The 14,409-nt window shown below is 35.8% G+C and overlaps 2 protein-coding genes across 13 annotated transcripts in view; both read right to left on the reverse strand.

Moving 5' to 3' along the window:
- adcy7 (adenylate cyclase 7) overlaps window positions 1–6,796 on the reverse strand; it is a 91,499-nt gene extending 84,703 nt beyond the window's left edge. For all 11 annotated transcript variants that reach the window (XM_073906954.1, XM_021477572.3, XM_021477571.3 and 8 more), the window contains exon 1: window positions 6,635–6,796. The gene's annotated coding sequence lies outside the window, so the exon portion shown is untranslated. The remainder of the gene's footprint in view (window positions 1–6,634) is intronic.
- A 2,697-nt stretch (window positions 6,797–9,493) lies between these two features.
- Window positions 9,494–14,409, reverse strand: part of tent4b (terminal nucleotidyltransferase 4B) — a 34,700-nt gene continuing 29,784 nt past the window's right edge. Inside the window, exons 9-12 of one of the 2 annotated variants that reach the window (NM_001326696.1) lie at window positions 13,889–13,998; window positions 13,611–13,810; window positions 13,252–13,392; window positions 9,494–11,313 (exon numbers count right to left, since the gene is read on the reverse strand). In NM_001326696.1, coding sequence (NP_001313625.1) covers window positions 11,173–11,313; window positions 13,252–13,392; window positions 13,611–13,810; window positions 13,889–13,998 — 592 coding nt within the window. In that variant the 3' untranslated portion in view covers window positions 9,494–11,172. The remainder of the gene's footprint in view (window positions 11,314–13,251; window positions 13,393–13,610; window positions 13,811–13,888; window positions 13,999–14,409) is intronic. The other variant, XM_073906951.1, reaches the window with a different exon arrangement.

The following is a 14,409-nucleotide window of genomic DNA, read 5'->3' on the forward strand; positions in this document are numbered from 1 at the left end:
TTACTGTATATCAGCACCAGAGGCTTCTTCATTATTTAACAATGATAGTGACAGTTTTACTGTATCAATTGGAGACCTCGTCCTTCGAAAGAGTATACAAAAGAGTTGTACTTCTGAAAACAATGTCTTCTCAACATAGTGACATACAGCAAATCCTTCAAACCTCAGCTATAATAACAACAGTGTTGGAAGGTAAAAGTCTAGTTATTGCGCAGCCAATAAATACCAAGAGGCTGGCATTAGGAACATTTGTTACATACTGCATGAAAGGCAATGAGAAATAAAAAATTGGACATTTTAAGTAAGAATTGATGACTCAATGAAGTGATTTAAAAGATTCTAGTACAAATGAATGCATACAATGTGCACATAAAACAGTCAGAACTATTTAGTTGATCAAAGGAATGATCCTGATAGGACTAACATATGATCCTGACAGGACTAACACATATTGGATAAGCATTCTGTAATCTCTGAGTGGCAATATGATGATGCAGAGCTTTAGCTTTGGAATACACAAGCAGACACATTCTTCCATGCACACCGTAACTCAAACATTATCAGGAGTGTGACCAGAAAGCTTCAGCACGTTTGATGTGAGGTTATAATTAGCCTCGCGTCTGTAAGGAAGGTTGTCTGCCTCTCTTGCTTTCCACGGGTAGACAGTGTGACACTTCTCTCAGTGAACTCAATCAACTTTATATTCAACACTGCAAACATGCCCAGCACAAACAACCCTAACAAAAAACAGCCCATTATTGCACTCTTATCTTTGTGTACTGCACCAGTCTTTTTGCATTGAGAATGTGCTGCACATGGCAGTATGTTTCTAGTAACCGACTACAGCTTCTAAACGTGCCCTTTCATGTCTCATACTGAAACCCTTACATCTCTCAATATGACTGCCATCAAGCAACACAATGAATTCTCCATTCGCCATTGAAAATAAGGTCAAATCTAATGTAGCACTTCCTATTACCACTTCCCATAATGCTAGCAAAATTAAGAGTCAGCTTTCAGACGTTAGGGCTGCACAATACATCAAAAAATTATCATTATGGTGATAATAGTATGTGCGGTATTCATATTAAATACATATTGCTGTAATAAATTTAATTTATTTTATTCATTGGTTGTTTATCTAAATTTGACCAATTACTGTCTTTATCCCCACCTCCCTATGTAGTTGCTGTTCTGCTGTTGGCTGGAGTGGCCCAAAGGTGAACTCAAAACTGAAAATAAACACTTATGGCAGGAGTCGAGACGAAAGAAGAAAATGACAACAGCTAATCAGAGTCAGAATATCTGCTCAGGATATCGTTTTTGGTTTAACACAGCTTTTTAGTATAAATAAAAATCTATTTAATCTTAAAAATATCTTTTAGCCATTTAATTTAATACTGAACAATCAAAAAAAACTTCAACATGTGAATATTAATGATACAGTAAACCTCAAACTCAAAACAAATTATGCACTTTCAAGTAAGAGAACTAACCATAATTATTAAAATCCATATCGCAACATTACAAATTATCAAGTTGAATGACTATATTTGAATTACTATAAAAAACCTCCAGATGGGGCGCTAGTGGCTTGGATGCACATGAAAAGAAACCAAAAAACCACTCTGGTGACATCCTTACATGCTTTTTTATTTACAATCTCGTCCCTGCTGCTGGCACTCGTTTTCACATGTGTTGTCATTCTGACCTGAGCTCGTGCTACCGTGGCGTCTCTCGTAACTAGGTGACCATCAACCAATTTTTTAGAGGATGACCAATGGAACATCCATTGCTGCAGCTCCGATGCAAGTTTATAGAGAAAAGTAAAAAGCACTGCAGTGTTTGGGTGCCCTGTGTTTGTCTAAGGTCATTAGTTTGCCATTACTACTAAAATGTGTATATTAAATACAAAGTGTGAAGCAGATTGGTTAGTTCTACTTGCATGAATCGCGGTGCGCTCGAGGCAATCAGAAAAGTTTAAATGTTTTTAACCTAGGTGTGGCTGGAAAATACACGGGCGTCAAGTGCACGCCGCTTGCACAACATGTGTTTGTCGCTTCATTTGTAAGTCACACGCCTCCATTGGAAATGACAAACTTACACCCCAAACTTATTAGCACTGCTTCCAAGGCGCGATCAGCAGCCACATTTTAATAAAACTATAGCGCTTCATACAGAAACTTCATACTGACATTTTTTTATCGATAATGATAATGGTGTGTGGTCAGTAAATATTGGTATACCAATTTTATTGCCCAGCCCTACATTAAATAAATAAATGATTTTAAAACATAGCTGATAAAATAAAAAATAAAACAAATTTTTTTTTAGGTAAATGTTATATCGTAAGAAATATGGTTATTGTAATACTCAGCAACAATATCCTATATTTTTTGTATTGTATTGTGCAGCCCCATTATAGGTGTTAAATTAACATCACAGTACATTGTGTGAAACAATTTTAACACTTCACAATACAGCTGCATCTGTGTTGCATATGCTTTTTCTTCTTAATCTTAGTTAATTTTCCAGCGCTAACTAATACAGCTTTTGATTATAATAATGTTATAGTATTTTTTTAACAGTAAACTATAAGTTTCTAAGCTGAAGCTGACAAAGATAAATATATACTGGATTATTACTTATTATACTAGACTATAGCTCACTGATGATTAATTTAGCTAATAGAGCTTAAACTTCCTTGAGCACTGAGCAGTGTTACCAAAACAACTATGAGTCAGACCAATTCATTTAGTTTGAGTTAGGGTTACATTCTATAAATACACTTAGTCCCACTTTATATCACGTGGCCTTAATTATGATACGCTTAAATCAGAATATAAGTGCAATGTAAATATTGTGTTCATTCTGCACATCACCCCTGGTGCTCATGGTGTGGGATATGGGTATGGTTAGGGACAGGTCTGGGAGGTTGGGTAAGCTTAAGATTAGGTTAAGGAAAGGGATGGGTCAACAGTGTAATTACTGTAAATATGTAATTACATAAATTAATTACAGGTGTAATTACAAGCAGATCATTTTTCAAATATTAGTACAATGTAAAAACATGTGGATACATAATAAGTGCATTGTACTAAATGATTGATTTAAAAGTAAGCACATAGTAATTAAGGCCACCTAATATAAAGTGTGACCAATGCTTTATATGACCAATAAGAATTAACAAGCAAAATGAACATGCAAACATCCTTTTCTAACATTGGCAACAGGTTAATAACTTTATGGTTTTATTTAACCAAAGAGGAAATTTTCTTTTCATAGCAAATCATACAGTGCTCCCTGAGGCTGTGCCAGATTCTCTACCACAACGATTCTGCTGTGGTTAGATGTAGGGCTGGGCGATTAATCGAAGGCGATACTGCATTTCAGTTAAACCAGCTCTGTTTAATTAGAAGGAGCAGCGTTTGATACACAAAGCCATAGTACACTAACAAGCTACGCAAAAGATCACCGAACATTTAAACAGCACAAATCTGAAATCTAGGAGAATCACTCTTCAGCGATTTTACAGTTGTCGCTTCTGAGTGCTTTATGTCTTTGTGTTGATGCTGATTTGAAAGCATGTGAAAATACCACATTTATTACCATGTTATAAATTCATAAATATTTGGGCATTTGGCTTGATGAATGGTTGGGTTTTAATATTCATATAGAAAATGTTGTAAAGAAGCTCAGGCCTAAATTGGGTTTTCTTTTTCGTATTAAGAAGTGCCTTCCTCTCGAAGCAAGAAAAAGAATTATCTAAAGCTGTTTCCTTTCAGTGATTATGGAGATGTAGTTTATATGCAAGCACACTTGTCATAATTAAAAAAGCTGGATAGTATAGACTGGGATGTCCATGTCCGATCACGTGATCAGAAATCAGGCCCAAATATCAATGTATATAAATATGTATTCTCAATATTTTATAACACATAAATAGTTATGGGGTGGCACAGAGATGGACCTTTTGCTTGACTTCACACAGAAACAGCAGTATGTGCCACATGACATCACTTTGTTGCATAGATGCTATTGGTTAAATGCCGGCAAAGTAGAACACAAAAGCAGCTTGAAGCAGAAAGCGTGAGTATGTCTACGGTCTGAAGGTATAATAAAGTTGATGACGACAACATTGCTATAACAAACAGTGAGATTTGTAAACTTATGATTGCTTGCTGGGCGTTTTAAGTTGAGGTGCTATTTGTTTTTTATATATATATATATATATATATATATATATATATATATATATATATATATATATATATATATATATATATATATATATATATATATATATATATACTGTTGCACTGAAGTCCAAAAGTGAAGAATTGACTTTATTTATTGCTTGATTGATCCAACTACCTCACAGAAGTGCTCTTTTTGTTAACAGCGTTGTTGAATGTTAAACTAAGTTGAATTAAATAAAAAATAAAGAACATCCTGGATCTGTTTCTTCGCTTTTCCTTATTATTTTTTATGTATCGGATCAGTATCGTTAGCAGTAGATACTCTAAATCAAATTAATTGGATCTGATTGGGACAGTCATAGTATATATCATGCTGCAATATGATTTGTGATGAATGCATCTTCATGTACCCATTATTGTATTTTGTGCAAAATGGTTAGTTGGTTTTCCCTGCACCAAAGGAGAAAAATGAATATGCTTCTATTCACTGCTAGGGCATTATTGGGTAAATTGCCATCTTATATTTGTCATCTTTTATCATATTATACTTTCATGTAGCTATAGTACATTAAATTCTTATAAATCACATGTAACTGTTCCGAAACGAAATGCAGAGTGTAATCATATTAGAAACAATTCCATCACAAAATATATTTAAATATCGTTTGAAGTCTTACCTGGAGGAATCATGTGAATGTTTAGTGTAAATTTTCATTTGTGATATTTTATGTATGTGTATTTTTGTATCTGAATCTTTTTTATACTGTTATTTTGGCCAGAACCCTCTGGTAGAAGAGATGCATATCTCAATAGGAAATTCCTGGTAAAATAAAGGATAAATTTAAAATAAAATGCATTTACTCCAAGCTCACCTCATAACTTCAGTCAAGTGTTTAAAATTACAAATTATTTGAGTTGATTTCATAGTTGTGTGTTCATTAGACATGCTGAATCAATAAAAGTAGTAAATCCTGTTTCCTATCTGCCTGTTGCACAAAGCTTGTTTTGGGGTTTTACCCATGCAGGTTCAAGTTCACTTTGAGAAAGAACTTACTTTATGGTAACTTATTTTACACAGCTAAGCTGCTCCGGAGCAGATTTTATTTTTGGGTTAGAAATTGTAAAGTGCAAACCCAAACTTTACTCTGCTTTGAGTAAAGTGACATACAGTATATATTTGATGCTAGAAAACCCCTCCAAGTCCAAAACCACTCAAAGTTAAATTTTAAAATGTTTTAAGCTAAAAGCACGTGTGGGTTAAAATTGTCTTGTGCTGCTAATAATGCATTTACATTATATGAATTATAATTCTATGGAACTTATGGAACTATTACCACAAAATTCAACCATTCTCTGCATTTAGTTTTCTTATTAGACAACTTTTACACACATGTAATGAGTTATTTATATAAGTATTGATTTTTCACACTAATTTCTGTTTTTAATTGTTGGAGCTGTTACTGAAGAAAATATGTCAGTTCCTCAAGTCAATCTCCAATATTGCTTTTTAAGGGTTCCTGCTCTTTACAACCAGTGCTTTTCAATGACTTTTACAGTTTTTGTGAGAAATGTTTGGAATCAAGAACTCGCCAAACAGTAATGGATAAAGCATATGACCTTTTTAATCAGAAATATAGAAAATTTTCCCAGGTCAAGGGAATTCAACTTCAAAATGTAAAAAATCCACGAGTTCAATCAATTGCCTTTTAAATCTATCCTTCTTCTCTATTCACTCGCAGATGGAAAGCCCAGTGGCTTTGTTTGCTCAGTCTCTACAGCGCATACGATAAGCCTCCAGTGCACTTAGATTCGGTCACACTAACATATTCATTTCCTGTACAGAGACCATTTGTGTCAAGAAGCAAACCAGTAACTTCCACTATCTAACAGACATTGCCTAAGGGTTGCTGCTTCAGCAGTATTTATTGTATTAACTTTCATTAGGCTAAATGTGCACCATGTTATCCGTGTTCAGGAAGATTTGGGAGCTCAACACCAGACCCGACTGGCACCTCGTCTTTTGCTTAACAGGACAGATGTTTGCGCTTTAATACTTGAAACAAACGAAATGAGGCTTTAGATGTGCGCAAACTAGTTCAGCATTCGAACTTTTTCCATAAGGCTGGAGCACAGTCCATGTCGACATTATCGATAATACAGGAACAGTGTACATTTTCAGTCAGGAATGTATTTGCTTTCTCTCCGAACATAACTGATGCCCTGCAGCCATGAAATCAGACCGGTAGAGATAAACAGACTCTAGAAGCACTCGTATAACCAAAAAACTAAATAAACCACCATGAACCATCGAATATTAAAGTTTTAAAGGAAAAACAATGAGCATCTCTGTTCGCTCAGCTTCCCTCGGGAGTTCAGGTAACTGAACTCTAACAGTTACAGGTATCGAATCCGCCAAAGTCAGAAACTTCACTCACCTGGATGTTCTCTTCCGCGGCTAAACTCGGTTGTTTGATGCTGAAGCACACAACGAGAAGAATATAATTTTGTCCTTCAGCTCGGTGTTTGGTTGTAATATCTTGTCTAACTGTCCTCTCGCAGAGACTCGCGCTCAAGAGACTCGATGATCACAAAACTGTGCACGCGCTACGGAAACCACCATGTCTGTTTTGCGCGCGCCTCCCCGCGTCCAAGAAAAAAGATCTGTAGTGTCACTCTGAACTACACTGTTGATGTTCATTAACAGAATAAATCGTGATGATGAACGTTATACATGCTAAATATAATTTTATAAATCGTTATTATGCAGATTTCTTAATTAACGGTTTAAAATACAGCACCGACATGGCTGAAAACTTAATAATGTATTTCAACAACATGTTCAAGATAATCTGTCCTAGTAGCCTTCGTTAAACTTCACAGACGATGAAAACTATTTCTTGAGAAAGATTTTAGGCTAGTTATTGTTTTATTATTCGTAAAATCAAAAGGTAACTGCTTTATAAAACTGAGCTAACAAAATCCAGTTGTATTTAAACAAGCATTAACATACATAATGTAGCCAATTCTTGTGTTAATACGAATGCGACTTGGTGCAGCCTTACTTCATATGCTACTTCATAACACGTTTCATTTTATATCTTGAAAGTAAAATATTTTCTTTGAACTTCTTTGTACAATACACGAACATGCTTTGCTATTATACGTTTGAAAGTGGGCTACACTGTTGCATAATAAATACATCCTGATAAAAGCTTTAAGATTTCTTTTATTTTTCCCTCCACATAAGCGTTCATTTAATGCCACTGAACGCTCTTATGATAACGTAGTGTTGTTTATAATTGCATTAAAAGGATGGGAAAGCATTTGCAAGAATATTGTATATAACACTGCTCTCTCTTTTTTTAAAGTGCCTTTTATTGTAGATACAGAGATTTCTTGTGATTGAGTTCAAAATTGAGCTTTATTCCCTTTCCATTCTCACAAAAACATACAAAACATGTTGTCTTAATAGTAGCCTTTTATAATGAGTGACAGTCTCAAACAATGACTCAAGACAATTTCTTTCCAAAATAAAGATTAACCATGAAATATTATATAAAAATAATAAAATATATATAATTGTTTATGCATATTCAATATTCATTCATTTTTGGGATTTCCAGATTTAACATAGATGTGACTAATGAGAAGTCGATAAAAATGTACAACTGTGTGAAATGTGAAAGCTGCAATTGTGTGCTTTGTGCATATCAGAGAATCAGCTGGAAGTAAAGCCTACACTTCAGACAGGCACTACAAGTAGGAAATGTACAAAAAAAACGTATAATTAAACAGTATATTTGCCTCCTTTTTTGATTATTTGGTTATTCTGCCTTTGTAAAGTGTAAAATGACTGCTCACAACTGATACCAAACCACTGCAACATTATCTCCATAACTATATATACAAATCACAAATCACATAAATAGCAGAGTATGACTATTTTAACATGCCAGAGACAATAGAGATGAGAATAAAATAAACATCAAAGCCGGTAGAGCAGTGGTGTCCAAACTCGGTCTTGGAGGGCCGGTGTTTTGCATAGATTAGCTCCAACTTCCTTCAACACACCTTCCTGGAGGTTTCTAGTATACCTAGAAAGAGCTTGATTAGCTCCTTCATGTATGTTTAATTGGAGTTGGAACTAAAATATGTAGGACACCAGCCTTCCAGGACCAAGTTTGGGCACCCCTGCTATAGAGCATAGGTCTCAAACCCGATTCCTGGAGGGCCGCAGCTCTGCAGTTTTGCTCCAACTCTAATCAAACACAGCTGACCCAAATAATCAAGGTGTCTTAAGCTGCGTCACACTAGAGTTTGAGCTTGCGAAATTCTATCATATGGTGCTGTGAAAAGGGGCGGGATTGAACAAGATGATTAGACATTAAAAAAGCAAGCAATTGGTCAATATTTCAACTTCCTGTTCAGAGAGGTCATGTTTTGATTCTCAATTGGTCTCACGCAGTCAACTCGGATGCGATTTCGCAGGTCAGAGTTCACCAAGCTTGAACTTTCCAACGCAGCGATCTGCCAAACTGGATGCACGACTTTGCATTTCCGGTCTGCTGCATTCACATACGTATGAATGGAAGTCTTTGGGGAGAAAAGTCCAGTGTGACCCCAGCTTTAGACTACTAAAGACTATTAAGCAGGTGCGAGTTGGAGCTAAACTATGCAGAACTGCAGCCCTCCAGGAACTGAGTTGGAGACCATTGTTGTAGAAATTGCTGGACTAACGCTCAGCTATTCAGCAATGGGTGATGCACCTCCAACATTCAAAAAGCAGTTACACATGGGATTTGAACCGATTTGTATTGTAAGTCAGTTCTCGATTGTAAGTCACTTTGGACTACAAGATCTGCCAATTTAATACATGTGAATGACTTGAGCTCACTCAATGCTAAAAATGGTGCACCGTCATTAAACCTTTAGTAATGAGTAAAATAAGCTCAACTTAACATGAGATAGCAAAGATTTTCTATTGGAAAATGTCATTTTTAAAAGGAAATTTAAACTGCCCTCAGTTAAACCAATGAAGACAAGTAAAATCAGAATACACTATGTAAACTGCGAGACATCTAGTCTCTCACAAAATGACTAAAAATGTGCATTAAGTTGAATTCTGAAGTACAAGTTGACTATAGAGTACCATACATTAGCTCAGCTCTGTAACCGGCTTTCAATTATGCCCATATCAAGCAACATATATTTAAAAGAAAATGAAGTATACATTTTTAGTACAGTTTATCAAAAGCAAACTGGAAGGTTGAGCAGAAATTGCACGGAATAATATGTTGGATAGTTGTGCTGTAATTTTTATTGCATGGATGATCATGGATACATGAAGTAAACCTGTGTGAAGCACTGGCTGTGGCACTAATGATCCTTCAATTACATTTCTCTCACTCAATTTCAGTGGCATCCATATCTGGCTTTAAGACAAACTGCTGGCTTTGATACTCCATAATAGCATCATAAACACTCAATACAGGTGGAGCAACTAATCTCATCTGATCAAAAGCCATTGTCTCTCTTAAACTACACCAGAGATCTGTGAGCAAATCTAATTAAACAAATCTTTCCTAAAAAAACGAAACAAAAGTCAAGTCAGAGGGGAATTACAGTGTATGAGATAACCTTGGGTTACACCGCCACCTGCTGTTTATCTGAAGAATTTTTGAGAGAACAGGCATTCTTGCTCAATAGATCGAGATCCAGTGGAATGAAAGTAAATAAAATTAAATTAAATAAACAGAAAGTAAAACAAAATAAAAAATAAATCACACAAAAAATAAGAATAACAATTCACCTCATCTCCCTTTACGTAGGCCAGCCACAAATTAAAATATTTAAACCACCTCTTCTATATCTGTTAAAATAGTACTCTCAGAAATAAAGTTGGTCACTCAGTTGTAATCAGAAAATGGGTTGTTGACATTCGAGCGAAAAAAAAAAAAAAACATTTCTATATATAGCACACTACATGACAAGCAACAATCATGTTTTGCCACTCAGCCCATAAGACAGAACACAAAAACATCTGACCGCTAGAATCAGCATATAGAAATCCACTGTCATTGATAAAAATAAATACATTAACAAATACAACTTCTTTTATGATGGGCAGATCATTGAGAGAAACAGTCTGAAAGCCACAGCTGTAGTGTTCATTAAATTTCCACATGGATGCACTACACTCCTCTTTCACAAATCTGTGCGTGTTTCCAGATATGCAGACACTCTTCCGCTGCCCGACCACAACATTACACTAACAACACAACAGCAGGAGAGGCTGATGATGGGAAAAGTTGGCAATTGAACCCAAACCCGTACATATAAGCTGTAGGAGCTGTGTATTTAGAGCATGGCAAAATTTGAACAGTACTATAAAAAGTATTACGAAACCATTTGATCATATTTTTTGGGGATTTTTCTTTGTAAATTTTTTTTTGTATCCTTTTGTTTTTTTCTTGTACAAATATTTTTAGAATCTGCGTACATGACATGAAAAAAGAACCACTCTTCAAAAAAGAAAAAAAACATGCATAATTCCTCTTGTACTAATTACATGTTCATGTTTTTTAGACATTTAAAAATCTTTTCGATAGAACTTTTTTTGTAATTTGAGTCTTGTTTTTTTATTTCAGTTTTCCTCCGCGAGGCTAAAGTCCAGGACTCTTCAGGTATTGCTGGAGTTGAATAGTTTCTCTGGTCTACATTCTCTGGTCCTCCAGTGGAGCAGTGCAGCTCCTCTATAGGCAGTGAGCAGAAGCTGTGCTGAAAGCCAGTGAAGTTCAGGCCTAAACTCTCCTGCATGATTTCCAATCCAATGGCCGTGCAGCCCCACTTCAATTACTCTTATTATTATTTTTTTGTTCTTTTCTTTTTCCAGCTTCATAGTCAGACGCATCCCTTGAACAGCGGGACAGGAGAGATGAATGCTAAGAGCAGCAGCAGAGCTTCAGAGCTGCTCCTATCTGCACAGGTCCTCATGTGCTGAGTCTCGCTGAGGCTTCCTCTTCTTTACATTGGACTTCACAGACTTGCTGCTCTGCTGGATCTTGTTGGGGTTGTTGTGCGGCCCTTGAGTACTTTTGTTAGCGAGCTGCCGGCTCTGGATAAAACACAAGATGACATTTTTATTAGGGTTATGAAACTCAATTGTCAATTTGAGTCAATGATTTAGATGTATTAATTTCAAATATTATTAATTTATAAATAGATCCCAGATTAATTAGGAAACTGGAAAACGATAACACATGAAACTTCAAAATGCATTAAATTAAAAATGTTAAAAGAGGATTCAGATATGAGATGTTCATTTTAGAGTTAGCATCAAACTAAAATGTGAAAAAGTGAGTATATACACAAACATACCTTATGAAAGTTATATTTCAACATTTGATTGGTTCATTATTATGATGAAATTGAATTTTATTTTATTTTGAATAATTAAAAACTTACTGACAAATGTGCAATATTGAGAGGAGAGTGGTAATCAGGGAGTGACATTAACACCAGCCCAATGCTGGTAGATTTTAGCTGTGATGGGTTAGACGGACATTAGTCACTTTGGCTGAAAATCATTTTTAAATTGCCATTGCTGCCTTGATACTAAGGATTAGAATTTTAGTTTAAGACTGTTTGTCAATGTGTGGCAAATGTGCTCTTAGAATCGAGAAACAGCACAACTGATAAGTGTTCGTGAGAGCAAAAGAAAGCAGGTGAATAGCAAATGAGAGAATGATCAGGCGCACAGTGAGACACAGTTGATCTTCACTCACTGACGCACAGCTGATGTGATGAGAGCGCTTAAAAGCTCCCGTGTCCCATTTCCTTGTGCGAAGCAACCGTGCCTGAAAACGTAACTGGTGCAATCGCTTCTCTTTAAAATAGACTGTAAAAAAAGCATTGCTCATGCACCCAGAGTCCTGCTACTTTCAAAAGCTCGAGATTTTTTGTAAGCAACTATAGTTGCAGCTTTCGATTTATTTTTTAAACAGACCATTAATGAGCCTAACGCTAACAGAGTATATGCGATTATCCTTTCTTTATCGCACACAGAATGTTTTACACCTGCTTTCTTTTTGCTTAATCATTTTGTTAATGTGGTTTAATTATCATGCTTTACAATAGCATTGCTTTAATAGGAGATTAACTCTCCATTTAGCTATAGTAAACTGGTGATTTGGGACCTTTAGCCTGGACAGACTGCTGTGTATAGTATTAGATACATGACAATAACTTTTAGGAAATGTCAATTGTTTTTTGTCAAAATGTTTTTTAAGAGCAGCTTTGGTGTATGTATATTGCTATATTTTTTCTTGTTTTGACCCATTTTTTTTATTGTGGCAAATAATTAGTTTGGTGTGGTCAGAGAAAAAAAAAGGTAGATCCTTAGTGTTGAGCCCTGAAAAGTCAAATAAAACGAATTGCAACGAGAGACTATATAACCACAATTTGCTCATGCTAATTGAGCAAGGTCACAACACACAAAAAACATGATTGAGGAGGCATGTGGACATAACAAAACATTTAAATCAAGAAATTTTAGCATGCCAAAGTCGAATTTGTGCATAGAACATGTATTTTTCCAACAACAAAACTGTGGCTAGTGAAAATGGCCAGTGGCTAGTAATGTTGGAAAACTACTAGCCAAAGTGGCTGGTGATCAAAAAAGTTTTTGTCAAGCCCTGGTGGTAATTATAAAGACTTAAAATGATAATTCATATTTTGGGTCTGCACTAGAATGCTTTAAACAAATGTCAACAATTAATTCTTGCTCTAAATATACCTGACAGCTCTTTTTTTTATGTAAAAAAGAATTTGAATGATTTTTTGCAGAGTGAAAAGAACTAAAATACTGTTTGTGAAAACAGAAAAACATGCAGCAACAATGCACCTTGTCAGATCTGACTTGTTTTTCTTTACTAAAATTACAAACCAATTTTCTTGAAATGTTCTTTTAGGGGTTAACAATAAACAACGTAGCTGACAAACTGAAGCGATAATCTTAAATACACTTTAGTTGTTCATTCCACCGGGCTCTTACCTTATTGCCCTTATGAGTGGGGGTGGAAATGGATGCTGAATGATTTTGTGATCTGTGATTAGAGATCCTTTCTGTATTCTCACTGTAGGTACTCCTTCCACCCAAAGCTTTGGCTGTCTTATAGGGAGTCCCATCAGAGTCCTACAGAAAGAAAACAATTTGAGACAAACATAATATTTCTCCAATACATACAGAGTGAGCCTATATAATTATAAAGGTAAAAGAAATTATATAAGGTAAAAACATGGCAACATCAAACTGAAATGGATTCAAATAAATAGATAGTTTAATAAGAAAACAATCATGATTATTTGCAGAAAGAATTTTATTTACTTGTTTCAACTAGAAAATGTTCTTACCGCATCGCTTGAGCTAGAGGCCGTTGAAGACGGGGAAGAGGAGGATGACGACGGTGATGAAGGAGAAGAAGGGGAAGGAGACGAAGAGTTGGAGGACACTTTGCTGCGGGGGACAGATGTACACACCACACTGTCCTCTGAAAGGTTATTATTACACTCATCAAGCTCCTCACGCTCAACCAGCAGTGTGAGATCATTGGCTGTGCACAAACAGAGAAGGGTTCGTCAGTTTTCTAGAGCGAGAGACAGATTTAAAGAGCTGATGGAGGATGTCACACCATTGCAGTTGAGAACGGGCTCCTTGCTGCTCTTCTGACCCCACTGCGCACTGATCCAGTCACGATACTCCACCACCTCCTGTGTGACGCGGATTATTCGACCCAGAATACTGTGAGAGGAGAGGATAAGACCAGTCATCAACCCTATCCCGAGCACATCCTGAGTTTAACACATTTCTGTGGCAGAATTTGATTCCTCCTTTTCTTACTCTGGGCATGTTTGTGTGTACGGATCAGTGCTTACACTTCACATACAGTGACACTTAATATTAAGCTAAACAATGAATAAAGAATAATTAAATGATGGTAGATTACAACTTAATATTTGGATTATAACTTAATTTTCTTGCACTATTTTGCATCATTTAGAACCAATAAAAAAAGAATTCACAAACAACTATTAATACAGTGGTCCCTCGCTACAACACAGTTCACTTTTAACAGCCTTGCAGTTTCACTGATTGTTTTCGTGCAATTTGACATGCTTTCTTTTTAACAGCGCATTGTGTTCTGCGTCCTGA

The sequence above is a fragment of the Danio rerio genome, chromosome 7 (assembly GCF_049306965.1).
Source record: "Danio rerio strain Tuebingen ecotype United States chromosome 7, GRCz12tu, whole genome shotgun sequence".
Lineage (NCBI taxonomy): Eukaryota > Metazoa > Chordata > Actinopteri > Cypriniformes > Danionidae > Danio > Danio rerio.